Here is a 24,200-nt window from a genome sequence, read left to right as displayed (position 1 = left end):
CAGTCAGCTGCTCACTTAATGCAGTGATGGTCTAATCTCAGTGAAAACTGAAGGCATTGACGTCTCTTCGAGTCACTTTAGAGGAAGTGAGCATCTACTGGCTTCGTGCCACTGGCGCTCACGGTCTGCGTCCCTGCTGTTGTAGGTTTGATGAGCAGCTGCAGCGGTGGTTGTCTGAAGACGCGGACGCGTCCACGGAGCCCGCCTGCCTTCCCCTCTACCTTCCTCAGACTCTGGTCTCCCTGCCTCGGGCCCTCCAGCCAGCGCTGAGCGCGTCCCCCACGAAGCGCCCTCAGGTAAGGAGGGAGCACTCCCCGCTGCACGAGTCACGGGAGATGGCGAGGCTCGTCGCAGGAGTCAGTCGCCGAAGTTAGACCTTTTCTTCTCAGCCTGTGTCATCCAGGACCACTGGGTCCTGGGTTTCTGCCTGAAAATGCACGAAGAACGGAGTCGAAACACGCTTGCAGGACGAGGAAAGCCCCCGGCCGCGTGCCGTCGCACTGAGGGTGCTGATGAGAGTAGTGGAGGTGGCGCGGCATGGCTGTCGGGGCTGCGAGCCACCCAGTGCCCTCGGGGCTCTCCTTTCCCTAGTTTAGGACGAGGAGGGTGAGTCACAGCAGCCAGGGAGGGCTCGCCCGGCCCCCCAGTGGGCTAGCGGCAGAGCCGCTTTCCCAGGCCTGAACCCTGGCTCCAGGCCGGGGCTTTCTCCCTCAACTCACCGTCCTTCCTTCAGGGAGTAAGACGCGGAAGCAGAGTTTGTCTTGCAGAGCTAAGCTGCTGGGCAGGTCAGGAGTGTGCTCCTGGGCTGGGAAGACGACACTCCATTTCTAGCTTTCAGTTTGCAAATACTTTTAAAAAAATATTCATACACTTTGCTTTGCATTTCTACCCTAAAGACATCATCAGCTATTCTTAAAAATTAATGTTTAAAATTGTTCACGGTAGCATTAGCCACACTTCATAAAGGTGGGAGCACTAAATATCCAGAAATCGGATGGACTAGCACGCAGCAGGCAGTCCTATTTTAAAATGTGGCTGGTGCTGGAAGCTGCTGGTGACAGCTTGGGAGGAGGCGGGGGCGCAGGGCGACTGACTGCGCGTGCTCGTGGAGCCGGCAGGATGTGTCCTCAGCCAGACCCAGCGCCTTCACAGCGGGCGGGTCTCGGTTTACTGCTATCCCAGAACTACCACTTTTTGATTTGTTTTTATTTGATTTTTAAATTCAAACAGAGTGAGAGGACATGGGAGCAGCGGCAGCCGGCCGAGGGGCCCGCCCCGTCCCTGAGCGAGCGGCTGGAGCACCTGCAGAGGCTGGTCCGGAGCGCGAGGGAAGAGGAGGCGGCGTCCGAGCTCCACCTCTCTGCGCTGCTGGACATGGTGGACCTCTGAGCTGCGGGCCTGGGGAAGAGGCCTGGGGGAGGCGGCTCTGCCCTTACTCACAATAATGTTAACCTCAGATGCTTGACGCGCTGTCGGGAAAGCGATTCTTAATCATGTAAATAAAGCAATTCAGTGTCCAGCGAGGTCTCCCCGGTCCCAGGATGCACAGCTGCTCAGCCTCTCGGGGTGTCTTCGGGTCTTGCTCTTTCCTCGCGCTGCCACCCTCAGCATCTGGGGGGCCCTCGGGTGCAGGCTCTGCCCGCCGGGCCACCAGTCCACGTCTGGTGGGCTCTGTGCAGACTGCTTCCTGAGGATGCGTGTGTGAGCGCACGCCCGGGCGGAGGAGCGCAGACTCCTGGGGGTGTGGGTGTGGGGGGCGCTCCGGGGAGCCGGCGAGGTGAGGCCGCGACAGCAGGACTGCGGGCCGGGTGCGCTCTGGACCTGGGTAGGGGGGCGTCAGGCGGAGCAGTCGTGCGGGCGCGCTCTCTCCTTGCAGCGGCAGGTGATGCGCTGGAGTCTGAGGAGGTGCTGCAGCCGCCCCGGCGGGGGACTGGGGTCCAGCCACCCCTGGACAGCAGAGGCCCGGCTAGCACAGGACGCTGGCCGCGCCCCGGCAGCCCCTCCTGACGCATCTCAGTTCCCTGGGCTCTCCAAGACCCATGTTTCATCTCTTCTCATCCTCGTCCCCTCCAGAATTCCTCGAGCGTGGCCTTCTTACTTCACGAGCAAACAAGCGGCAGGAAGAGAACCTCTCGCCACCACATCCCCGTGTCCTAAACTGCCACCGCTCAGTGCTGAGGGGCTTTTCAGTGACTGCCTCAGGCTTGCTGTCTGCCCTTGGTCCTGACAGGGGATGCTGTCCCTGGGTGCCCGCAGTGGCCAGCACGAACCTGCCCGCAGGCCCAACGGAATCTGAGCTTGACCAGCACTGGGTTCTGTTCTGTCCACAGTCTCGTTCCCTTGAGGTCAGCCCTGGCTCTTGTCCCCCTGGCTTAGTGTGCTGTGTCCTGACCCCCAGCCCTCTGCCTGAAGGGTCAAGCGCTAGCTCCACTCCCTCCCACCAGCCCGTGTCTCCCTGCCTCATCCCGGGGGTCCCCTCGTCGTCGTCCAGCCCAGGGACCCCTTGGCCTGGCACCCCAGCCCCGTTCTGGGCTGAGTGTCCTGCCTTGGTGGCTTCCTCGTTTGTTGGAACCCCTGCTCAGTAGCCTTCTGAGCTTGGATGCTGAAAGGTCTTCATGAAACCCTTACGTTTGGCTCATCTTTGAATGGAAGTAGGATTTTAGATTGGAAATCGTTCCCCTGTCTTCTGTTGTTTTTCTCTTGTTTTGCTGTAAGATCTTCTCTGTCCCTGAGGTCTCAAACTTCACAATGGTGCTTGATGTTGGTCTGTCCCATTCCCCTTTCCTTGAGCTGGACACAGTGCTGTGCTGCTGCTGTTTCGCAGTTATTGCTCTGTACAAATGACCCCAAACCCAGCTCGGAACAGCCATTCTTCAGGTTTGTCAAATCTGGCTAGGGAACACAGGAGAGTTCCTTGGAGGCTGCATTTCTCGGGATGTTGCGTGCAGGTGCTCACAGGTGTCCGCCGGGAATGCAGCCGCCTGGAGGCTCCCCGGGCCGGGTGTCACGGGGGTGAGATGGTGCTGTTGCCAGGGGTCTCAGCGGGGCTCCCGCCCGAGCAGGGCCCCACTTCCTGGGCTGGGCTCGCAGTTGGTGCAGGGTCGTGCCTGTGTCCTGACGCCACCCGCGCCACGCAAGCCTGCTGTACTCGGGAGGGGACGTGGCGGAAGGAGTGCTAGGTTCCCTGGGGAGGGCTGTGCGAGGGAGGTGCTGCGGTGGCATCTGGGGACGTCAGCCACCTCTTCGGTGTTTGTCTGTAGGTCGCCATCTGCCCTGGGGATTGTTGCACCTTACTTAAGGGCAGGACGTAGCTCAAGTAGTTGGGCTCCTGCTTCCCTGTGCGAGGCCCTGGGCTTGATCCCCGGTACCTCCCAGAAAAGTTATTCATAGTTTCCTTCAGAACTCCTCATATTCAGATATTTGACCACCTAGATGGATCCTCTGTTTTCCTTCTCTCTCCAGTTTTTCCCATCCTTATCTTTTAGTTGTACTTTATTAGAGAATTTCTCTGTTTTATCTTCCTGTTCTAGTGATTTTTAAAATCTCTGCCACTGAATTTTTAATTTTTGATAGTCTTTTCTTAATGTTTCTTATTTAGGACATCCCTTTTATTCATTTGCTCATTCAGTAAGCATTTATTGAGGATTTACTGTGTGCCGGGCACCATTCTAGGTGCAGCACCGAACAAAACAAATTCCGAGCACACTTTAGTGGGGACAGGACACAGGCGGTCTCGGTTTGCCAGGCTGCGGTGACAGACACAGCACAAAGGTCAGCCTAGACGACAGGGCCTGGGCCCTCGTGCTTCTGAGGGCCGGGAGTCGACATCCAGGTCTCACCAGGCCTTCTTCTCCCAGTCTGGAGCGGGCAGGTGCTGCTCGCTGCGCTCCTTGGGGTACGGGGGCTCGCACCTCCACCTCCCTCCAGCCTCCTCTTGTCCCTTCTCTGACTACGTCTGAGCCTCCTCTCCATGTGGCACCTGGTATCCCGGATGAAGACCTGTTCTCAGGTGAGCCCACATCTTAGCTGACAGTAAACCTTCCAGGGTCCTGCTCGGTCCCACAGGAATGCGGACTGGGAGCCTTTTGTTGGGGAACGTGATTTGATCTGTGCAGTACAAATGCATGAGACACGTGCTCTGTCACTTGCTCTTATCTGTGTGATAAGCGCAGAGGAGAAAGGCAGCACGGCTGCCTTCCGGGGTGCAGCGGCCCAGCTGTCACGACCTGACCTTGCCCCGATTCTCTTCCACATCTCACATTGTCACCATTTCTCAGAACTGCCTTGTTCTGTGTTTTCCTGCAACGTCTGGTTCAGGCTGCAGATGTGGCTCTGAGGAGCTTCTTGGAAGCTCTGTTGATTGTGCAGCTTTCCCGCTGACAGGCTTCTCTGCTTCTCTATGGGACAGTCCCCTTTGCCGGCGTTCACAGTTCTCTTCTGGGAGGCCAGTTGCTCCACAGGAATCCCCCATTCCTGCTGCAGGTAAAGCTGACCGGGCGCCCACTCAAGGGTGGACTTTCCCTTAACACAGCAGCCTCCAGGTGTCCTCAGCTTTGCCTCCGGGTGAGTTCATACCTTCCCTGACGCGGCTGCTCAAGGCAGGGACAGGATCTCAAGTCACTGACCAGTCGTGGTTTGGAGCTGTGTGGACCCCAGGAAAGCGCATTCCTACCACAGGTGGGACCTTTGATGAGGTGACTTGGGGTATGGCGTGGCCCAGGGCGGGCCGTAATCTTCTAACCGGAGGCCTTCATAAGAGAATGTACTTCAGAGAGAAGAGAAAGCAAGGGAAGCAAGAAGCTCAGGGCAGTGAACCCCGGCCGAGAAGGGAAAGGCCAGCAGACACGTGTCCACCTGTATTCGCCTGGAAACCGATGACTCCAAAGCCCGGCCTCCAGCTTGACCTCGCCTGCTCTGCAGCCCACTGAGCTCCTCCGCACGAATGTCCAGTGGGCACCTGCCTTAATGTGCCCAGTCTAACCTGAGATGCCCCCCAGACGTTTCGGTAAACGGCAACACCGTGTGTGTGATACAGCGTCTCCTGCCTGATCAGTGTGCTGGTTTGAGTCTTGTGGACTCCAGAAAATCCAGTGGTTAAAGTGAACCCATTCCTGTGCCTGTGAACCCACTGTCGATGGGGACTTCGGGTTAGGATCAGCTAAGGGACCTTTACGTTGGATCATTTAAAAAATAAAATAAAACTTTATTCAAGTATATCATTCATAACGAAATACATAACAATAAATGTGTAAAAGTGAGCTTACAAAACAGGGCTCCGTACATCACCCACCACCACCATCCTGCATTGTTGTGGAACGTTAGTTACAAACTATGAGAGAATCATCAATGTATTATTACCAACTATATCCCATACCTTACATTTGTTGTATTTCTCTCCAACCTACCTGATTATTAACACCCTATATTAGTATTAGACATTTATTACAGTTCATGAGAGAATGTTTTCATATTTGTCTTGTTAACCACAGTCGACATCTTCCACCGCTGGATTGTGTGTCACAGTCCCATGGTTTGTACAACCCAAAGTGTCCACTTAGTGGCTCTCATTTTCATCACAGAGTTGTGCTACCATCACCTCAATTTTAGAATTTTTTTCATTACCCCAAAAGGTAAAATCCCACTCTCTTATACCCCCCAGTTAACTCTTAGAATTTATATATCTTTGCCATTGCTGCAAAAATATTTTAATACTACTGCTATAATCTGTAGTTACATTAGTTGTAATTTTCCTGTGTATCACCATGTTAACACTTTGTAAAAGAATGTTTTTATATTTATACTAGTAACCATGTAGATTGGGTCACTTTTGATTATATCGCTTCAGTTAAGGGCCTTTGATTAGATTGTGGGACCCATACATCTAGTAAACGGAGGACTAAAAAGATGCAGACACAGGAAAAGTACAGAGAAACCCCGAAAGGCTGAGGGAGGCTTCCTGGAGGCGGGCGCTGGGATCAGAGGAGCACAGAGGCATGGAGGGGACAGGCCTGTGCCTGGCCGGCCCCAGCGGAGCAGCCGCCACGGGCCCTGCCTGGTCGCTGACGATGCGCGGATTTGAACTCACCGCCTCTGAGCTGCAAGCGTATGACCCGATGAGCTCATGTTTCTGGTACATCACCCCCAGCAGTGTCCAGCAAACTAAAGCACGGAGGCGTGCCCTTGCCCTCTTCCTCCTCAGGAGCCTCCCCTGACTCCCAGGGAACAGCGGACTTTGGCCGCTGCACCCTCGAATGCTGGACCCCGAGTGCGCCTAGCACCGAAAAGAGAGCACACACTGTTTCCCCACAGCTTGCCCACCAGCCCCAGCACTCGGCCACAGGCAGGGACGTCCTCGACTGAAGGCCCTGCCCCCTGCTGTCCACTGTGAGGTAGCCACAAGTTCCCCTGACAACGCGTAAGGACTGATGATCTGGCCTTCAGGGCTCGTTCCTCAGCACCTCAGCCCGCCCCGTCCCAAGCTGTCTGGCTGGGACTCGGCTGAGTCCACTACTGGCCCAGCAGGACATACCACGCCCAGCGGCCCAGGCCCCAGCCTCGAGGCTGGACCTGCTCTGGCAAGCTCGCCGGGTAGGTACAAGCAGGGCGAGTCGTTCCCATAAGCACGGCATTCCCAGTGGCCGCCGATCCCGCCTAGGAAGGACAAGCATCGGGGCGTACAAGCAAGGAAACGGGGGAATCTTCCCCAAACCAGTTCAAAGCCAGGATGGGAGCTGGGGTTTTTATAGGCAAAGGACAGGGCTAGGGGAAGAGAGAAGTAAAAAACAAGCGAAGCCAGGGTCTTGTGAGGGCACGTGCGGTTCTCAGTGCCGTGCTGTCTCAAGCGCCTCCAGCTTGTCCTCCACTTGAGCGGCGATGAGCCAGTCTAGACGTAGCTCTGCAGGTGCCTCCACGGCTCCCGTCTCAGCCAGCCGCTCGAGGACAGCAAGCTTTGTCTCTGAGAAAAGTTAGATTTACACCAATCTTTCTGATTTTGCTTTGAGATGTGATCTTATTCCTGTAAGCAAAACTAAGAAGGTCTGGTTAATATCAGAACTTAGTGCAAGGGGTAAACTTCTTAGATTAACAGAAAACCAGCTAAATTAGTCTTAGAATTTTCAGAGCTGCTTAAGTGAAGAAATCTCAGTAAGCACATTTTCCAGCTATCAGTCGTTTTCTCTTGTGACTGTCCCTGGAAACTCCTGTCTGTGTGAATTCTCAGGCTTTAAGATTTCACCCTTTCTTTCCTAGATACTATAACAAAGATTATTTCAGTCATCACAAAAGCCCAGGCCAGTAAAACATCAAAACCCAAACTCTCCTCCAATTGAAACCGCTCCCCTCCCCTGGCTGGGCCAGACTGGAGCCTGAGAGCCCTGGCCCTGGAGGGTCTCGTGGAGACCCTGCGCTCCTGCTGCGGGACGGGGGCGGCTCACCGCTGGGTGCCCCAGGAGACCCCCGCCCGCCGGCCCCGCTCGCCCCTCCCCGCGTCTCCCGCCCGAGGCCCTTAAGCTGGGACTGCCCGCCGCCTTCCTCTCGCCGCGGACTCGCGGCTCAGGCCCCGACAGAGCGCAGGGGCGGCCGGGGGTTCCGGGCCCAAACGGGGATCCTGGCCAGGCGAGGGGCGCGGCCTCCACGCCCGCGGGCGCCTCAGGGAAGGGAGGGCCCGGCCCCGCCCCGGCCCCGCCCCGCCCCCGCCCCGCCCCCGCCCCGGCTACTCGGCTCCGCCTCCTCGGCCGCCCCGCCTCGCCTTATTGCCCCGCCCCGGCCCCGCCCCGGCCCCGCCCCGGCCCCGCCCCGGCCCCGCCCCGGCCACTCGGCTCCGCCTCCTCGGCCGCCCCGCCTCGCCTTATTGCCTGGCCCCGCCCCGCCCCGGCCCCGCCCCCGTCCTGTTAGCCCCGCCCCATTCACTCGGCTCCGCCTCCTCGACCGCCCCGCCTCGCCTTATTGCCCGGCCCCGCCCTCTTAACCCCGCCCCGCCCTGCCCTCTCGGCCCCGACAGCTCGCCCCGCCCACACCGAACCTGTCCCCTCTTGGCCCCGCCCCTCAGCGTCGTTCGGCCCCGCCCCTTCACCACGCTGTGGGGCGGTGCGCTCAACCTCTGCGGTCGCCAGGAGCGCCCCGTGTCCGCCCTCACGGCGCTCTGATTGGCTGTGCCGACATCGGCTCACCTCGCTCTACAGCTCGGCCGAGGCGTGCGCCTGCGCAGTGCGCGCGGGGGCGTGGCTGGGCTCGGTACCTTGAGGTCCGCGGCAGGGCGGGGCGGGGGCTCTCGCGTTGCTACCATGACGGAGGGCACGTGAGTTCCCCGCGCGGCCGCGACCCCCGGGCCTGGGCCGCCAGGACGAGAGACGAGGCCCCTGTGCTTCCAGTGGTCCCGGGTGCTCGAGAGAGGGACGGCGGGGAGGGACCGGGGCGGGTGCTCGGAGGTGGCCTGAGGAGGGGTCTGCGGCTGCTGCGCGAGGAGTGGCGGGCAGGCGGGGCTGGGTCGATGTCGGGGTGCGGGGCGATGTCAGGGGCAGGGAGGGGGGCCCTGGGAGATGTCAGGGGCAGGGGAGGGGGCCAGGGCGATGTCAGGGGCGGTAGGGGGAGGTCCTGGAAGAAGTGTCAGGGGCAGCGAGGGGGGCCCTGAGAGATGTCAGGGGCAGGGGAGGGGGCCAGGGCGATGTCAGGGGGGTGGGGCAGTGAAAGGGTCGGGGGGACGAGGGAATGATGCCGAGGTGCGAGGCAAGGGGCCGACGTCGTGGGGCAGGGGTGGGGGTGAGGGTGGGCCACGGCTGCACATCCCTGGGCCGCTCTGGGCGTTTATTGGGAAAGGTCGCTGCAAGCTCTGAGCGGGAAGGGGCTGCTGTGAAGGGCCGCGGGGCCCCAGAGACCTGGGCGAGGTAGCAGTGGAGGCGGCAAGGAGGCCGGCCTGCCAGGACCTCACCGGGAGGGGCTGCGAGGTTGAGTGTGAGCGAGCCGGCCGGAGCCGGCGGGAGCTTCGGCTCTGAAGGTGGCGGTCCAGCGAGCAGGAGCGTGAGGGGTTTTGTTGTTTGTGAGATGGGAGAAGCAAGGGCCTGCTTGTGAGCTATTGGCAGCGGTTGGTGAGTAGAGGGGAAAGCAGGTGGAGGGGAGAAGTGCTGGGCACGCGGCGCAGGTGGTGGGGGCGGCAGTGGGTGCGCGCCCAGCCAGGGGAGACTGGGGCAGGCCTGGGTGGGGGGCGTGGGCTGGCAGGCCCGAGCTGCCTCTTCCTCCTGGTCGAGGGCCAGGGTTAGGGTCTCTCCCCTGCGCCCCTCAGGGCCCCTCAGAGTCCGACGAGCCCCAGGGCGTGTAGTCCTCATGGGAGGGCTGGTGGAACCGCTGCAGGCCAGGCGAGGAGAGCCGCCACCGTGTCTGGCTGCCTTCGAGCTGCTGGCCGTGGGTCTGCGGGCAGCAGGGTGCAGGGGGACGGCTGGGGTGGGGCCAGCCGGGAGCAGGCAGGACAGCCCCCCACATGAGCGCGGTTGTCCGCAGGTGTCTGCGCCGCAGAGGGGGGCCCTACAAGACCGAGCCCGCCACTGACCTCAGGCGCTGGCGGCTCAGCAATGAGGAGGGCCGCCAGCGGTGGATGTACCTGCAGGAGGGGGAGGCCCCTGGCCGGGCCCAGACAGGCCTGGAGGCCCACTCCCTGGGCCTGGACACCGTAAGTGCCTGGCGCCTGCCCGTCCTGCTCCCAGCCAGGGCAGTTACCTGCAAGGGGTGTTTCTTTTTCCTGTTAAAAATGCTTTGTGGGAAGCAGATGTGGCTCAAGTGATTGGGTTTGTGTCTACCACGTGGGAGTTTCGATCCCCGGGGCCTCCTGGTAAAGGTGTGCCCCCACGGTGAGCCAGTGCCCACGCAATCAGCCAGTGCCCACACGGTGAGCCAGTGCCCACGCAGCAAGCCAGTGCCCACGCAACCAGCCAGTGCCCACGCAATCAGCCAGTGCCCGCGCGGTGAGCCAGTGCCCGCGCAATCAGCCAGTGCCCGTACGGTGAGCCAGTGCCCACGCAATCAGCCAGTGCCTGCGCAATCAGCCAGTGCCCACGCAGCAAGCCAGTGCCCACGCAATCAGCCAGTGCCCACGCAATCAGCCAGTGCCCACGCAATCAGCCAGTGCCTGCACGGTGAGCCAGTGCCCGCGCAATCAGCCAGTGCCCGCGCGGTGAGCCAGTGCCCGCGCAATCAGCCAGTGCCTGCGCAATCAGCCAGTGCCCACGCAATCAGCCAGTGCCCACGCAATCAGCCAGTGCCTGCACGGTGAGCCAGTGCCCGCGCGGTGAGCCAGTGCCCGCGCAATCAGCCAGTGCCCGTACGGTGAGCCAGTGCCCGCGCAATCAGCCAGTGCCCGCGCGGTGAGCCAGTGCCCACGCAATCAGCCAGTGCCCGCGCAATCAGCCAGTGCCCGTACGGTGAGCCAGTGCCCACGCAATCAGCCAGTGCCCGCGCGGTGAGCCAGTGCCCGCGCAATCAGCCAGTGCCCACGCAGTGAGCCAGTGCCTGCACAATTAGCCAGTGCCCGCGCGGTGAGCCAGTGCCCGCACGGTGAGCCAGTGCCCGCACGGTGAGCCAGTGCCCACGCAATCAGCCAGTGCCCACGCGGTGAGCCAGTGCCTGCACAATTAGCCAGTGCCTGCACAATTAGCCAGTGCCCGCACGGTGAGCCAGTGCCCATGCAATCAGCCAGTGCCTGCGCCGCGAGCCAGTGCCTGCGTGGCGATCCAGTGCCCATGCAATCAGCCAGTGCCTGTGTGGCGAGTCACACAGCAAGACAATGATGCAACAAAAGAGACAAAGAGGAGAATCAAGGTGAAGCACAGCAGAGGCCAAGGTGGTGCAAGCGACAGGGAACCTCTCTCCACATCAGAGGTCTCCAGGATCGAATCCCAGTCAATCCTAGAGGAGAAAATGAGAAGACATATAGAGAAATAAATACAGAAGGTCACACGGCACGTGGACACAGACAGCAAAAAAACAGCAGGGAGGGGGAGGGAAGAAACGCTTTGCAGGACTGCAAGGATGTGCAACACGTGGCCCAAATCATACCGGGGCTGGTTCCCACGGGGTTGGCTGAGGAGAGCTCCAGCGAGAGAGGGCGGAGCCCCACGTGAGGAGCTGCTCTCACCAAGCTTAGCTTTAAGTGCTTTGTTTTGAAGTGATTTTAGGTTTACAACAGAGTTGTGAAGATGCCGCTAATGTTTTTAGTTGATCACTTCTTTTGAGGTGCCGGGGCAGGGATTGAGCCCAGGACCTGGTGTGAGGGAGGCTGGCGCTCAGCCGCCGAGCCACGCTGGCCCCCCCAAGAGGTTTTTGATGAGCGTTTTGTTTTTTTGAAAAGGCTGTGTGCACTCGTGTAAGAAGTGCGGCCCTGACGGGTGGGCAGTGTACTGGTTCCCTGCCGGCCCAGCCTCCCCCCGCGGTGCCGGGAGCCGCCAGGCCGTCCTGGGCCTGCCCGCCTGCGGGGGTCTCGTGTGCATCCCACCTCGGGACGCCTGCTTGACCCTGTTAAGTCACCCTGGAGGCAGAACGACGCCAGCCCGCACTGTCCTTCCCGTGGCTGAGGTGGCCGCAGCCTCCTGGGAGAGTGCAGGCTGTGGGGACGGCTGCCTGCACCCAGGCCCCATCCTGCCGGGCCCCTCAGCTCGCCCCTCTTCTGCCCGCAGAAGAGTTACTTCCAGGACCTGCCCCAGGCCCACACGGCCCGAGAGGGGGCTCTGAACGGGGCGACGTTCTACGCGGGGCTGCAGGCTGAGGACGGGCACTGGGCCGGGGACTACGGCGGCCCCCTCTTCCTCCTGCCAGGTGGGGCCTCCCCGGGGACCTGGGGGCTCGGGGAGGCCTGGCCGGGGTGTGGGAGGGGCGTCCTGCGCACCCGATAGAGTGTGGGTGCTGAGAGGTGGGGGCCATCTGTGAGTGTGGGGATGGGCGGGGGGGTGTACAGGGCCGGGCGGCAGGCTCAGGCTGGAGGGGGCCGCACGCAGACCCCCGGGCAGGTTGCTGGGCTGGCTGCGTCCTGGAACGGTCTCTACGGAAACAGCGTCCCGTGGAGGCCACGGCCGCGCGCCCGCCCCGCCTTCTCCCTGAGCCGCCTCCCCGGGGATGGCGCCTCCTGGCAGTTGCAGCTTTCCAGCTTTGTGGGGGTTTCAGGCCCCGCGTCCCTCTTTCAGAACGGTCTCCACTGCTGCGCGTCTGTTCGTCGCAGGGCCTGTGTCCTTCTGGGCCGAGGTCCAGGGGAAGCCCTGGCTTCCTGGCTGCACTGGGCCGCACACTCACTCGGGAAGTACGGCCGCGGGGTCGGCGGGGTGCGCTGTGTGCCCTGCCCTGGGTGTCAGCCCGCCGGCCGGCTGGGGTCCTGGGGAGTGGTCCGGGCCTCGCGTGCTCGTGCGGGCGCAGCAAGTGCTCGGCCGCTGGCGACGTGCTGCCGCTGAGGCCCTCTGTCCAGACCCCGTTTTCCTCTGGACTGGTGTGTGTTGGCGCGGCCTGTTCTGAAATGCCGTGCGGCGGTGAAGGCCCCCGCGCCCTGCCCATCCTGTTCCTGCTGGGGCGTGGAAGACGTCTACGGGCCCGGGCTGCGTGGGGGCAGGTCCCGGGGGTGGGTGTGGGGCTGGTGGCGGCGCCCGGCGGCCCCCGGCTGAGCGCAGTCCTCGCCTGCGCGTCAGGCTGTCAGCAGCACAGGCGGGCTGTGGGGGCTCGCGGCCTGCCCTGGGCAGCGGCCGCTGACGGCCCCTCACCAGGTTTGGCGTCCATGCCATGTGCTCTGGGCCAGTGTGGGGTGGGGCGGCGGGGGCACTGCGAGCCCTGGTCCCCTGCTTGGGAAGCGGTGTGTGCTGGGTGGACCCTGGCTGCCTCCCCTGGGGCGGTGAAGCAGGACCGGCAGGCGCCGTGAGGATGTCAAGTCGCTGATCCCAGAACTTGAGGGATCTGGGTGCACCGCGGCACAGCTGAGCGGACGTGTGGCGTGTGTGTCGCGTGTGCGTGGGCTGCTGCTCCTGGGGCTGTTCCCAGAGCCCGTCCAGGCCAGGAAGGACCCGCCCCCGGGCCGCGTGGGGAGGCGGGTCAGCTCCCACCTGCCCGCGCCGACGCCTGTCCCTGCAGGGCTCCTGATCGCATGCCACGTGGCGCACGTGCCCCTGCCCGCCGGGTACCGCGAAGAGATAGAGCGCTACCTGCGGTCCGTGCAGCTCCCGGACGGCGGCTGGGGCTTGTGAGTGCGTGCGCCTGCACACGTGTGCCTGCGCGGTTTCTGGTGGGCAGAGCAGGGGGCGGATCTGGCCCGTCGCGGCCTCAGGGCCTCCTCTGTGTGAGGGGTCTCCCGGTGGGCGGGGATGCAGACGGGGGTCCAGTACCTCAGGTCCCCCGTCCTAGCCCTTCCGGGGACAGCGTGCGCTCCGGGTGGAGGCCGGGCGGCCGGCCGTCAGGGCTTGGCGCTCCACGCCTCACCAGGGTCCCCAGAGGCCGCGCAGACCCCGCCGCCCTCAGCGCCGCCCCCAGGCATCCGTCCCCGGGTCCGGGCGCGTCCTCCAGGGAGGGCAGGCGGTGCTGTGGCTTGGCTGAGCGCCCTCTGGGCGCGGCTGGGGGCATGTGGAGGCGTCGTGCTGGGTTTCCTGGCTGCTCACAAGGGCCCGCCCGCCTCCACGCAGGCACGTGGAGGACAAGGCCACGGTGTTTGGAACGGCCCTCAACTACGTGGCCTTGCGGATCCTGGGCGTGGGGCCCGACGACGCTGACCTGGTGCGGGCCCGAAACGTCCTCCACCAGAAAGGTACGGCCGCCCTGGGCGCTGTGGGCGAGCAGCACGGCCGCGCCCCCCGCCGCCGCCAAGCCAGCCCAGGCGGCGCCCGGCCAGCTTCCCCGGAGCCCCAGAAAGCGAGCTGGGGGGGCCGCGTGCTGCCTGGGCGCAGGACGGCTGCGCGCTGCTCTTGGGGCACTATGGGGTGCGGCGCTCGGGCCAGCTCGCCTCACGCCGGAGCAGGAGCCCGCCTGGTGCCCCCCGCGTCCTGCCGCCGCAGCCCCTGGCAGCCACTCTGGGCGCCCCCACCTCAGCTCCGCTGCCAGCTGGCGGCGTCTCTCCTGCCTGCTGCGGGGGCAGGGCCAGGCCGTGGGGTGCTCTTAGGGGGGTGGGGCCAGGCTGTGGGGTGCTCTTACAGGGGGTGGAGCCAGGCCATGGGGTGCTCTTAGGGGGGTGGGGCCAGGCCGTGGGGCGCTCTTAGGGGGGCGAGGCCTTGGGGTGCTCTTACAGGGGGTGGAACCAGGCCATGGGGTGCTCTTAGGGGGGTGGGACCAGGCTGTGGGGCGCTCTTATGTGGGTGGGGCCAGGCCGTGGGGTGCTCTTAGGGGGGTGGGGCCAGGCTGTGGGGTGCTCTTAGGGGGGCGAGGCCTTGGGGTGCTCTTACAGGGGGTGGAACCAGGCCATGGGGTGCTCTTAGGGGGGTGGGACCAGGCTGTGGGGCGCTCTTAGGGGGGCGAGGCCTTGGGGTGCTCTTACAGGGGGTGGAACCAGGCCGTGGGGTGCTCTTAGGGGGGTGGGACCAGGCTGTGGGGCGCTCTTATGTGGGTGGGGCCAGGCTGTGGGGTGCTGTTGGGGGGGGTGGGGCCAGGCCGTGCTTTTATAGGGGGGCAGGGCTAGGCCGTGGGGTGCTCTTTGGGGGTCAGAAGTCCTGTGGCTGGTCCTCAGGGGGGCCTTCTGAGGGCAGATCCAACCACCTTGAGCTTTCAGGGCTGGTGTGGTGTCCCTGGGGTCTCGGCGGTGGGCTTGGGGGCAGGGCCTGGCATCCGCTGCCCCTTACCATGGGCCCCCGCTCTGGCCATGGGCGGGGAGGGTCACTGCAGCGCTGTCCACAGAGGGTCCAAGGTTGGACCTTCAGCTCCTGGACCTGGGGCCGACTGAACAATCGGGATGCGCCCCCAAAGCCGGGCGAGGGGAGTGCTGCCAGAGCGGGGAGTCCCCCAGAAGACGTCCCTGCGACCCGGGGAGACGCCTGTCCTCTCCTTCCCTGCCTCCCTGACGTCTTTGTTTCGGGAGTGGGGATCGCGCTACGGCGGCGGCTCTTATTGCTTCTCTGGGACCCCAGGCCCGAGGCACAGGCTGTCCTCCCTGAGTGCCCAGCGCTGGCCAGTGTGCTGGTCTCCATGAGGGCCTCGCAGCAGCCCCCTTCTCCCTTCTCCTCCCCTTCGTTTCTGAGCCCCTTTGTCTTCCGAGCAGCCCCCAAGGGAGTGCAGCCTCAGGGGTTTGCCCTCTGACCCGTGCTCGGGCAGCCCCCTCCTCCCTGCTGAGCCTGGGGGGGACTGGGTGGCCCCCGCCTGGCCAGGCAGCTGCACCGCGGGCTCCTCGCGGGGCCTGGAAGACGCTCGCCCGGCTGCAGCCTCCACGCAGTCCTGGCAGCTCTGGAACCTTCTCGGGGCCGCGCGCCTGCTGCCAGCATCCGTGGGGCAGGCGCGCACGTCTCGGCTTGGCGCACAGCGGGGGCCGGCACGGGACAGGCCTGTGCTCTCCTCGCAGGCGGCGCCGCGCTCATCCCTCCTGGGGCAAGTTCTGGCTGGCGGTCCTGAACGTGTACAGCTGGGACGGCCTCAACACGCTGCTCCCCGAGATGTGGTGAGTGAGCGCGGCCCGGGCCCTGCAGCTCCGTCTGCGCTGGGGGCGCCGGCCACGGGTCGCGCAGGCACAGGCATGGCACTGGCTGTGGGGGTGGCCTGGGCTTCGGGGCTGTGGCGGAGGAGGGGGCTGCGGAGAAGGCCTCTGCCCCTGGGGTCCTGATGGGCCGCTGCTCACAGGCTACTCCCCCACCTGGGTGCCCGCGCACCCCTCCACGCTCTGGTGCCACTGCCGCCAGGTCTACCTGCCCATGAGCTTCTGCTACGCCACCCGGCTGAGCGCCACGGAGGACGAGCTGGTGCGGAGCCTGCGCCAGGTGAGCGTCCGTGCGCACCTGGGCCTGGGCACCGTGATTCCAGCCCGGCACACCTGGGGCTGCCCAGAGCTTCGTGGGGGGCTGCGCCAGCCCACAGGGGCCCAGAGCGCCTCCTCTCTGCTCTAAGAAACCCTGCTTGGGGGTCCGGGCGGGATGAGCAGTGGGTGCCCCCGGGTCGTGGTGACAGCTCACAGGCGCCCAGCTCGCGGGGTCTGTGTGACTCCCGTCTGTTGTGGTGTCCCCAGATGCAGCCTGGGCCGGGCGCAGTGCACAGCTGTGACGGGCGAGCCCTGTGGGCGGGGCCCTGGGAAGGACGCGGCGCTCCCCCGCATGCCTGCTGCGCGCGTGTGGGTCCATCGGCCCCTTGATCCGCTGCCTGCGCCCCCGTAGGAGCTGTACGTGGAGGACTACGCCAGCATCGACTGGCCTGCGCAGCGGGACCGCGTGGCCCCCGGTGACATGTACACGCCGCACAGCTGGCTGCTCCGCGCTGCGTACGGTAGGTGCCTGCAGAGCTCAGGCCGAGCGCTCAGGGCAGCGCGTGGGAGGCCCCCAGCCCTGAGCACACCTTCCCTCCTGTCCCCCCTGGGGCGAGCATGGCCTGCTGGCCCCGGGAGCAGATCCTGCCCCCTCCCTCGGTGCTCAAAGCGCCCTGTGCTGGCTTCCCCTCGCCGGGGGTCACCGCCATGAAGGGGCTTCCCTCCCCGGGGCCCACTCCGAACTCCTCGCTCCGGTGGCGCCACAAAGCAGGGGCTGTGGGAGCTCTGGGGACCCCACGGCTGTGGGTGCTGAGCAGGGGCTGTGGGAGCTCTGGGGACCCCACGGCTGTGGGTGCTGAGCAGGGGCTGTGGGAGCTCTGGGGACCCCACGGCTGTGGGTGCTGAGCAGGGGCTGCCAGGCAGGCGCTGGGGGCAGTGCAGGGAGGAGGATGGGCGAGTGGGGCGGTGGGGAGCCGAGGCTGGGGGAGCCGGGAGCCGCCTGCTGGCTCGGGGTCAGGCGGGGCCCTGCGGGGCCGGTCCCGAGGCCGCCCTGCGTGTCTGGCGCCCACCGCGCCCCTGCCCCCGCAGTGTTCTTCAACCTGTACGAGCGGCACCACAGCGTCCGCCTGCGGCAGTGGGCCACCCGAGAGCTGTATGAGCACATCGCCGCCGACGACTGCTTCACCAAGACCATCAGCATCGGCCCGGTCAGTCCTGCGCCTTTGTGGGTGCAGCTTGCAGCACACTGGTCTGCCGTGCCCCCCACTGCCTGTTTCTTGGTGGCGCTGCCCCTTGATGTCACTCGTATCTCCCTATTTCTGTGTCAGAACAACTCACCACTTGCTCTTCCTGAGTGGAGGTGACCAGCTGGGGAGGCAGAGCCAGAAGTCCCCCCAAGTCCAGCCCCCCCCCCGAGCCCAGGCCCCCTCCAAGGCCAGGTCCTCCCCGAGCCCAGGCCCCTCCCCGAGCCCAGGCCCCCCGGAGCCCAGGCCCCTCCCCGAGCCCACCCCCCCAGCCCCGGGCCTCTGAGCCCCGATCCCCCCTAGACCAGGCTCCCCCCGCCCAGGTCCCCGAGTCCACCCCCACCCCGGCTCCCCCTGCCCAGGCCCTGCGCTGGGCTCTTCTGCCCAGAGCTGGGGCTGAGCGGGCGGCCTCTGCAGATCTCCAAGACCATCAACATGCTGGCGCGCTGGCGTGTGGACGGGCCCACCTCCCCTGCCTTCCAGGAGCACGTCTCCCGGGTGCCCGACTACCTCTGGTGAGCAGCGGGCGGCAGGGGCCGTGGGCCGTGGGGCAGTGCGGGAAGGCACGTGCCCGGCTCCGGAAGCAGAATGCAGACGCCAAGTGGGGCGGCTGGGGCAGACAGGACGTCCTCCTGCGAGCCAGGCGGGGAGCATCCTCGGGGCGCTTCCGGCGCCTTCTCTGCTCCCTGACGTGGCGTCTCCCCTCCCCCAGGCTGGGCCTCGATGGCATGAAGATGCAGGTGAGGCTGCGGGCTGGGCACGGCTTTGCGGCGCTCTGTGTCATTTGCTGGGATTTTACCTGGGTTGGTGCAGAGGGAAACCGAGGCCAGAGCACATGGGAAGAGGGTCCCAGAGGGCGAGGGTGGCCACGAGGGTGGGCGGGCGGTGCGATTGGCTCGGGAGGCTCACCCAGCAGGTGGGAGCACGGAGCAGCGAGAGGAGCCCATATCCCTGTTTATTGGGGTACGGGGGTGAAGGTCTGTGGGTTTCCCGTGGAGTCGGGGACTGCTTCGTTTGAGGCATCCATGCTGAAAGGAAGGGGCTGGGGGCTCGGGGCAGGGGGTGGTGAGCTGTGCTTTGGGACCCGCTATGGGTTTGGGGGAGGCGTGTGGCTGCGGGTGGTGGGCAGGGGGCGTTCCTGCCCCAGCCTGGAGGGCTGCTCACCTAGGCCGCAGGCCATCGAGGCTCAGCAGGCGTGGCCGTCACCACGCCAGGGCGGGCAGCCTCGTCGGCCCTCCTCTGTCCTGCCGTTTCTGGGGCATGTGACGCCTGCGTGACAGCGCGTGTCCATGTGCCGGGGGGCCAGGGCGCTCCCCTGTGGCCCCTCCTCTTGTAGCCCCACGTCCAGGGCAGGACGCCGGTCCTCCCGGCTCTGGCCGCTCCCGTGGGCAGCGAGCGTGAGGGCCAGGCAGAGGAGCGGCACCAGCCCAAGGCACGGGGAGCGCGGGCGTCGGGGCTGGCCCGCAGGCGCGGGGAGGCGGTGCCGCGTGCCTCGCTCCCTCCCAGGTGGGTCCTCCTGTCGGAGGTCTGCCCCCAAACAGCAGGGACTGCGGGTCCCAGCCCGCGTTCTGCCAGCGCGGGGCACACGCAGACGCGTCAGGGTCCGGGGTCAGCCCGCACGGCCCACGCCACACGCAGATGCGTCGGGGCCCGGGGTCGGCATGCACGGCCCACGGCGCACGCAGATGCATTGGGGCCCGGGGTCGGCCCGCACGGTCCACGCCACACGCAGACGCGTCGGGGCCCGGGGTCGGCATGCATGGCCCACGGCACACGCAGACGCGTCGGGGCCCGGGGTCGGCGTGCATGGCCCACGGCACACGCAGACCCGATGGGGCCCGGGGTGGACCCGCACAGCCCACGCCGCATGCAGACGCGTCGGGGCCCGGGGTCGGCCTGCACGGCCCACGGCACACGCAGACCCGTCGGGGCCCGGGATCGACCCGCACAGCCCACGCCGCATGCAGACGCGTCGGGGCCCGGGGTCGGCCCGCACGGCCCACGCCACACGCAGACGCGTCGGGGCCCGGGGTCGGCATGCATGGCCCACGGCACACGCAGACGCGTCGGGGCCCGGGGTCGGCCCGCACGGCCCGCGGCGTACGCAGACGCGTCGGGGCCCGGGGTTGGCGTGCACGGCCCACGCCGCACGCAGACGCGGCACTGGCCCCCGGGGCAGCTGTGGGCCTCTAGAGACCCCGCCCTCGCCCGCTGCCGCCCCTCTGCTGGATGGGGATGCGGCCGCCCGGCGCAGGGGCATGATGGGCGCTTGGGGCCCCTCCCAGACGCGGCAGAGCTGCTTAGCCTCCAGGCGTGCCCTGGACCCGGGTGATGCCGTGACTGGTGATGCTGTCGTTACACGTCGAGGGGAGGGCGCTGGGTGTTCCGTGGGTGCTGGGCAGCCTGGCCACGGATCATCAGCCCACCCACGTCCCCAGAGGCCCCTGAGAACCGCTGCCCCTGTCGGGCCCCGACGGCAGGCTGCACTCTGCAATGCGGTGGTGCAGCGCAGATGGCCCTGAAGCTGGGCCGACGCGGCGTTCCCCCGCGCGCAGTGGCATGGCCGTCCAGGGGCAGCTGCTGTGGCTCTAGCTGTTCCTTTGCATTCAGGGAACCAATGGCTCTCAGATCTGGGACACTGCGTTTGCCGTCCAAGCTTTCCTGAGGTACGTGGCCCTCACCCCTCAGCCTTTCTAGGTTTTTCTGGTTGTACCAACCCCGTGTCCAGCCCACACGCTTCCTGTTTCTTGAGTCTTCTGCTAACCTGGGTTCCAAAAGCTGTGGTTGTGCGAATCCTGGCTCCACATGCGGGGATCATGGCTCTGCAACGCGGGGATCCTGGCTCTGCATGTGGATGTGGTCTCCAAGGCTCCCTACTTCCTGTCCTGAGAGGCTGGTGGCACAGCCAGTGTTCTGGGTGGCGTTGTGTACCACGTGCTGTCCGTCTGGGCTAGCGCAGGCTCGTTGGTGGGGCTTCCTGGCCACGCCGCACCTTCCAGGGGCTGCTGCAGGTCCAGTCATGGGGGGCCAGAAGCCATGGCGAGGTGTGGTGACCCGGTCCAGCCCAGGAGTGAGGGACAGGCAGTGGTGGGAGTGGTCAGGAGCAGGCCTGGCGGCCAGCAGGCCGCCCCAGAGGTGTCAGCGGGGGGTGTGGTCTGCACAGAGCAGGGGTCCTGGGGCAGGGCCAGCGAGGAGCACGGGACCCTGCTGTTGGTGAGGTCAGGACCGAGGCTGCGGAGGAGACACAGCAGCAGGCGGCACCTTCGGGGGCTCCTGGACGCTGCTGGATGCGCTGGCATTGGGCCACGCTGCAGGGACAACTGGGGGCACGGGCACGCATCCGCCGGTGCGAGCGGGGTTGGAGGAATTCGGATGTTTCTTGAGAGCCCCAACCTGGACAGGGCCGTGGGCCACGGGGGCCGGCCTCCGGGTAGCTCCCCGCACCCGGGCTGCGTGCAGCGTTGGCTCGCGGCCTGGGAGCGGGCTCACGCTGGCCTGTCGTCCGTGCAGGCGGGCGCGCACCTCAGGCCCGAGTTCTCGTCCTGTCTGCAGCGGGCACACGCTTTCCTGCGCACCTCACAGGTGAGGGCCGAGCCAGGTGCGAGCCCGTGCTGGGGGCCCTGAGCGGCGCAGAGCAGGGGCTGCTGGGTGCTTCTGCAGGAAGACAGCCCCGTGCCCTCTACCCTCCTGCCCACCCCACCCCCACTGTCCCGCTGCTGCTGCGTCAGGACGGCCCGGCAGACCCCTGCGCACCGCCTCCCGGGAGGGCTCCCTCGGCGCCTGCCCTGGCCTTGCCAGCCCTCCCCTCCTGCCATCCCTGCCCTTGCCCACGCCTGCTTCCCCGTCCCTCCCGCCCCCTCCCCCCACCCCACCCCACCCCTTTGTCTTTGCACGCACACACCTTCCCTTTCTCTTTTCGCGTACGTGGCTTGGACGCGGCCAGGTTCCCGACAATTTCCCCGACTACCAGAAGTACTACCGCCACAGGAGCAAGGTACTGCGCGGCCCACCGTGGCCGCCCGGTTGGGCCTGTGCCCTCCTGCCCCGTCCCGGCTGGGTCTGCTTGTGCCCGGCAGCTTGTCGCGTTTCCACGCTGCGGGAGCTGATAGCACCCGCTGGAGCGGGCCTGCTCTGAGCACGTTCCTAGGCCGTTGTGTTTGGAGATCTGGACAGTCGTAATCCAGATACCAGTGAACCAGCAAGCTCTGAGTTAGCGCCACAAAGGGAGAAGAGAGCACAGTGGCTGCTGCGAGCAAGGGGCTTGTGTGGCCAACGTGGAGCGAGACGACCGGGGCGTGGGCACAGCAACTTGGCAGCAGCTGCACCTCCAGGGGTCCCCGGCGCGTGGCTGTGGCTGCCCCTCTGCAGCGGGCCGGCCTTGCCAGTGGGTGGACCCTGCCCGGCTGTCGAGCCACGAGCACCTGCTGCTTCACCTGAGGCGGCCACTGCCTGGGGCTGCGGCGGGGCTGCGGCGGGACTGCGGGGCTGCGATGGGACCGCGGCGGGGCCGCAGCGGTGCCTCCTGGGGCTGCGGCGGGGCTGCGGCGGGGCTGCGGTGGGGCCTCCTGGGGCTGTGGCGGGGCTGTGGCGGGGCCTCCTGGGGCTGCGGCGGGACCTCCTGGGGCTGCGGCGGGGGCTGCGGTGGGGCCTCCTGGGCCTGTGGTGGGGCTGTGGTGGGGCCTCCTGGGGCCGCGGCGGGGGCCGCCTCGGGCTGCCTCGGGGCCAGTGCGTAGGGCCAGGCTGCCGGGGTCTCGGGGCGACCACGAGCGCCCAGGTCGGGCAGGCGGGCGGCGTCCCCATCGGGTCCTGGTGCCCCATCATCAGGGCCCTGCGCTTCCAGGGCGGCTTCTCCTTCAGCACGCGGGACTGCGGCTGGATCGTGGCTGACTGCACGGCCGAGGCCTTGAAGGCCGTGCTCTTCCTGCAGCAGCAGTGTGCCTTCGTCACCGAGCACGTGCCCCGCGAGCGGCTGTATGACGCGGTGGCTGTGGTGAGCCGCGGGCGGGTCCCCGGGGGCTGCTCCCGGGCGCGCCGGCCAGTTCTCAGGCGCCGCTTGGTTTCAGCTGCTGAGCCTGAGGAACGCCGACGGGGGCTTCTCCACCTACGAGACCAAGCGCGGGGGTACCTGCTGGAGCTGCTGAACCCCTCGGAGGTCTTTGGTGCGTCCTGCCCTGCGCAGCCTCACCGCCGAGCCCCTCCACGGCAGGACCGGCAGCGGCCAAGGGCCCTCCGTGCTCCTCGCACCCGGGGCAGGCGGTTGTGTCCCAGCGCCCTGGAAGGGCAGCCAGCGGGAGCTGCGACTCAGACCCGCTCCCTGGCCGGCCGCGGCTGTCCTGCAGGCGGCCCGTGAGGGCCCCGGGCCCCGGGGGAGGGCCCCAGGCACATGAGCGTGGGGGTTGGTCCCTGAGCCCCACGGTGCCTGCCCCCTGCCGCTGCTGGCCAGCCTGCGCAGGCTTGGCACGTCACGCTGCTTCACCCTGTCCTTGACGCCCCTCCAGTGGGTTTTATTGCACCCACCCTAGGACAGCTGGTCTTGGTGGGGATGTTGGGGTGATGCTCTCTGCTCAGGTTCTTTTTGCCCAGTGCCAGAACTGCCTTTGTACCAACTATGACTGGGTGTCCTGGTGCCCAGGCCAGGGCCTCTGAGCCATGATTCTGTGGCTTCAGTGCCTGCTCTGCCTGCAGGCGGCCATCCCACCTGGCCGGGTCTCTGGTTTTACCTGCAGGCGGCCGTCCCACCTGGCCAGGTCTCTGGCTCTGCCTGCAGGCGGCTGTCCCGCCTGGCTCTGCAGTCAGGCAGCCCACCTGGCATGCTCTTGCCTGGGGATCTGGGGCGGCTCTGGAGCCTCGACTTCTCCCTCGCCTCCCCAGGGGACATCATGATCGACTACAGCTACGTGGAGTGCACGTCGGCCGTGATGCAGGCGCTGGAGCACTTCCACAAGCACTTCCCAGACCACAGGGCAGGGGAGATCAGGTAAAGGGGCCCCAGCCAGGCACGCCCGGTCGCTCGGGGTCCCGCCGCCCCCCTCAGGGCACCGGCTGGCCTGGGCAGACTGCGGCCCTCCAGCCCGCAGGCTCAGCTCCTCCCAGGAATGTGGTGGCCCCTCAGAAAGGCAGCTCTGAAGGGTGCAGCCACTGAGCAGACTGGGCTTGGGCCTCCCCGGAGCTGTCGTGGGCTACAGTGTATCAAGTATATGTATTAGGCCAATCAGAGCACAAAAATGTGATTTTTCACATCCATCTCTCTGGGATGTATTCTCTGGAGAGTTTATGTAAGATTAGTGCTATTTCTTTCTTAAATGGAGAAAATTCACTGTGAAATCTAATGGCTTAGAATTTTCTATGAGGGAAAGTTTAATTTGGGTTCCGTTTCTTTGGATACTTATAGACTATAAAGGTTTTCTATTTGTTTTGGTTAGTTTTGGAATTTTTCCATTTTACCTCACCCTTTACACTTTTGGCACAGAGATGTTCCCAGTAGCTGTGAGAGGTGCAGGCCTGACATCACCGTCCCCGTGCTCAGCACGGCGTCTTCTCCCTTCCTAGATCAGTCTTACTAGTGGCTTATCGAGCTTTCGGCTTTTCCGAAACACCATTGCAGGCTTCAGTTCTAACTACTATGCATTTATTTTATTTTTTAACGCATTTATTTTTGGTTTCCCTAGTTTCTGCTCTTCACTTTCTTTGTACTTTGTTTTTCTAACTTCGTGATACTTGGATAAATGATTTCCAGATTTTCTTCTTTTTAGATATGCATTTAAAGCCATAATTTTTGTTGCTTTTTTTTACTTGGATAAATGATTTCCAGATTTTCTTCTTTTTAGATATGCATTTAAAGCCATAATTTTTGTTTGCTTTTTTTTTTTTTTTAAGTCGGTACCAGGATTGAACCTGGGACCTTGTGTATGTGAAGCAGAATTGCTCAGCCCCTGAGGTGCACCTGCTTATAAGGCCACAAGTTGTTGTTGTTTTTTAAGATTTATCTTATTTCTTCCCACCTGCTTGTTATTCGCATTTAGCTGTCTGTTGGTTGTGTGGCTTGCCTTCCTTTTAGGACGGTACTGGAA

General features: G+C 64.7%; 2 protein-coding genes across 3 annotated transcripts in view; both read left to right on the top strand.

Moving 5' to 3' along the window:
- MCM3AP (minichromosome maintenance complex component 3 associated protein) overlaps positions 1–1,519 on the top strand; it is a 48,061-nt gene extending 46,542 nt beyond the window's left edge. The window contains exons 28-30 of one of the 2 annotated variants that reach the window (XR_009185668.2): positions 146–296; positions 390–606; positions 1,231–1,519. Coding sequence is in view for 1 of the 2 variants with exons in the window: in XM_058296379.1 (XP_058152362.1) it covers positions 146–296; positions 1,231–1,389 (310 nt within the window). In the remaining variant the exon portion in view is untranslated. The remainder of the gene's footprint in view (positions 1–145; positions 297–389; positions 607–1,230) is intronic. The other variant, XM_058296379.1, reaches the window with a different exon arrangement.
- A 6,702-nt stretch (positions 1,520–8,221) lies between these two features.
- The window catches only part of LSS (lanosterol synthase), a 36,579-nt gene continuing 20,600 nt past the window's right edge, over positions 8,222–24,200 (top strand). The window contains 15 exon segments of the mRNA XM_058296376.2: positions 8,222–8,296; positions 9,493–9,661; positions 11,661–11,799; positions 13,093–13,201; positions 13,638–13,784; positions 15,509–15,600; positions 15,772–15,908; positions 16,299–16,407; positions 16,976–17,094; positions 17,548–17,645; positions 17,843–17,870; positions 19,741–19,800; positions 20,641–20,712; positions 21,074–21,124; positions 21,971–22,120. Coding sequence (XP_058152359.1) covers positions 8,283–8,296; positions 9,493–9,661; positions 11,661–11,799; positions 13,093–13,201; positions 13,638–13,784; positions 15,509–15,600; positions 15,772–15,908; positions 16,299–16,407; positions 16,976–17,094; positions 17,548–17,645; positions 17,843–17,870; positions 19,741–19,800; positions 20,641–20,712; positions 21,074–21,124; positions 21,971–22,120 — 1,494 coding nt within the window. The 5' untranslated portion in view covers positions 8,222–8,282.

The sequence above is a fragment of the Dasypus novemcinctus genome, chromosome 4, assembly GCF_030445035.2.
Source record: "Dasypus novemcinctus isolate mDasNov1 chromosome 4, mDasNov1.1.hap2, whole genome shotgun sequence".
Classification (NCBI taxonomy): domain Eukaryota; kingdom Metazoa; phylum Chordata; class Mammalia; order Cingulata; family Dasypodidae; genus Dasypus; species Dasypus novemcinctus.
The sequence above is the reverse complement of the archived record's forward strand: the minus strand, read 5'-3'. Positions and strand labels throughout refer to the sequence as shown.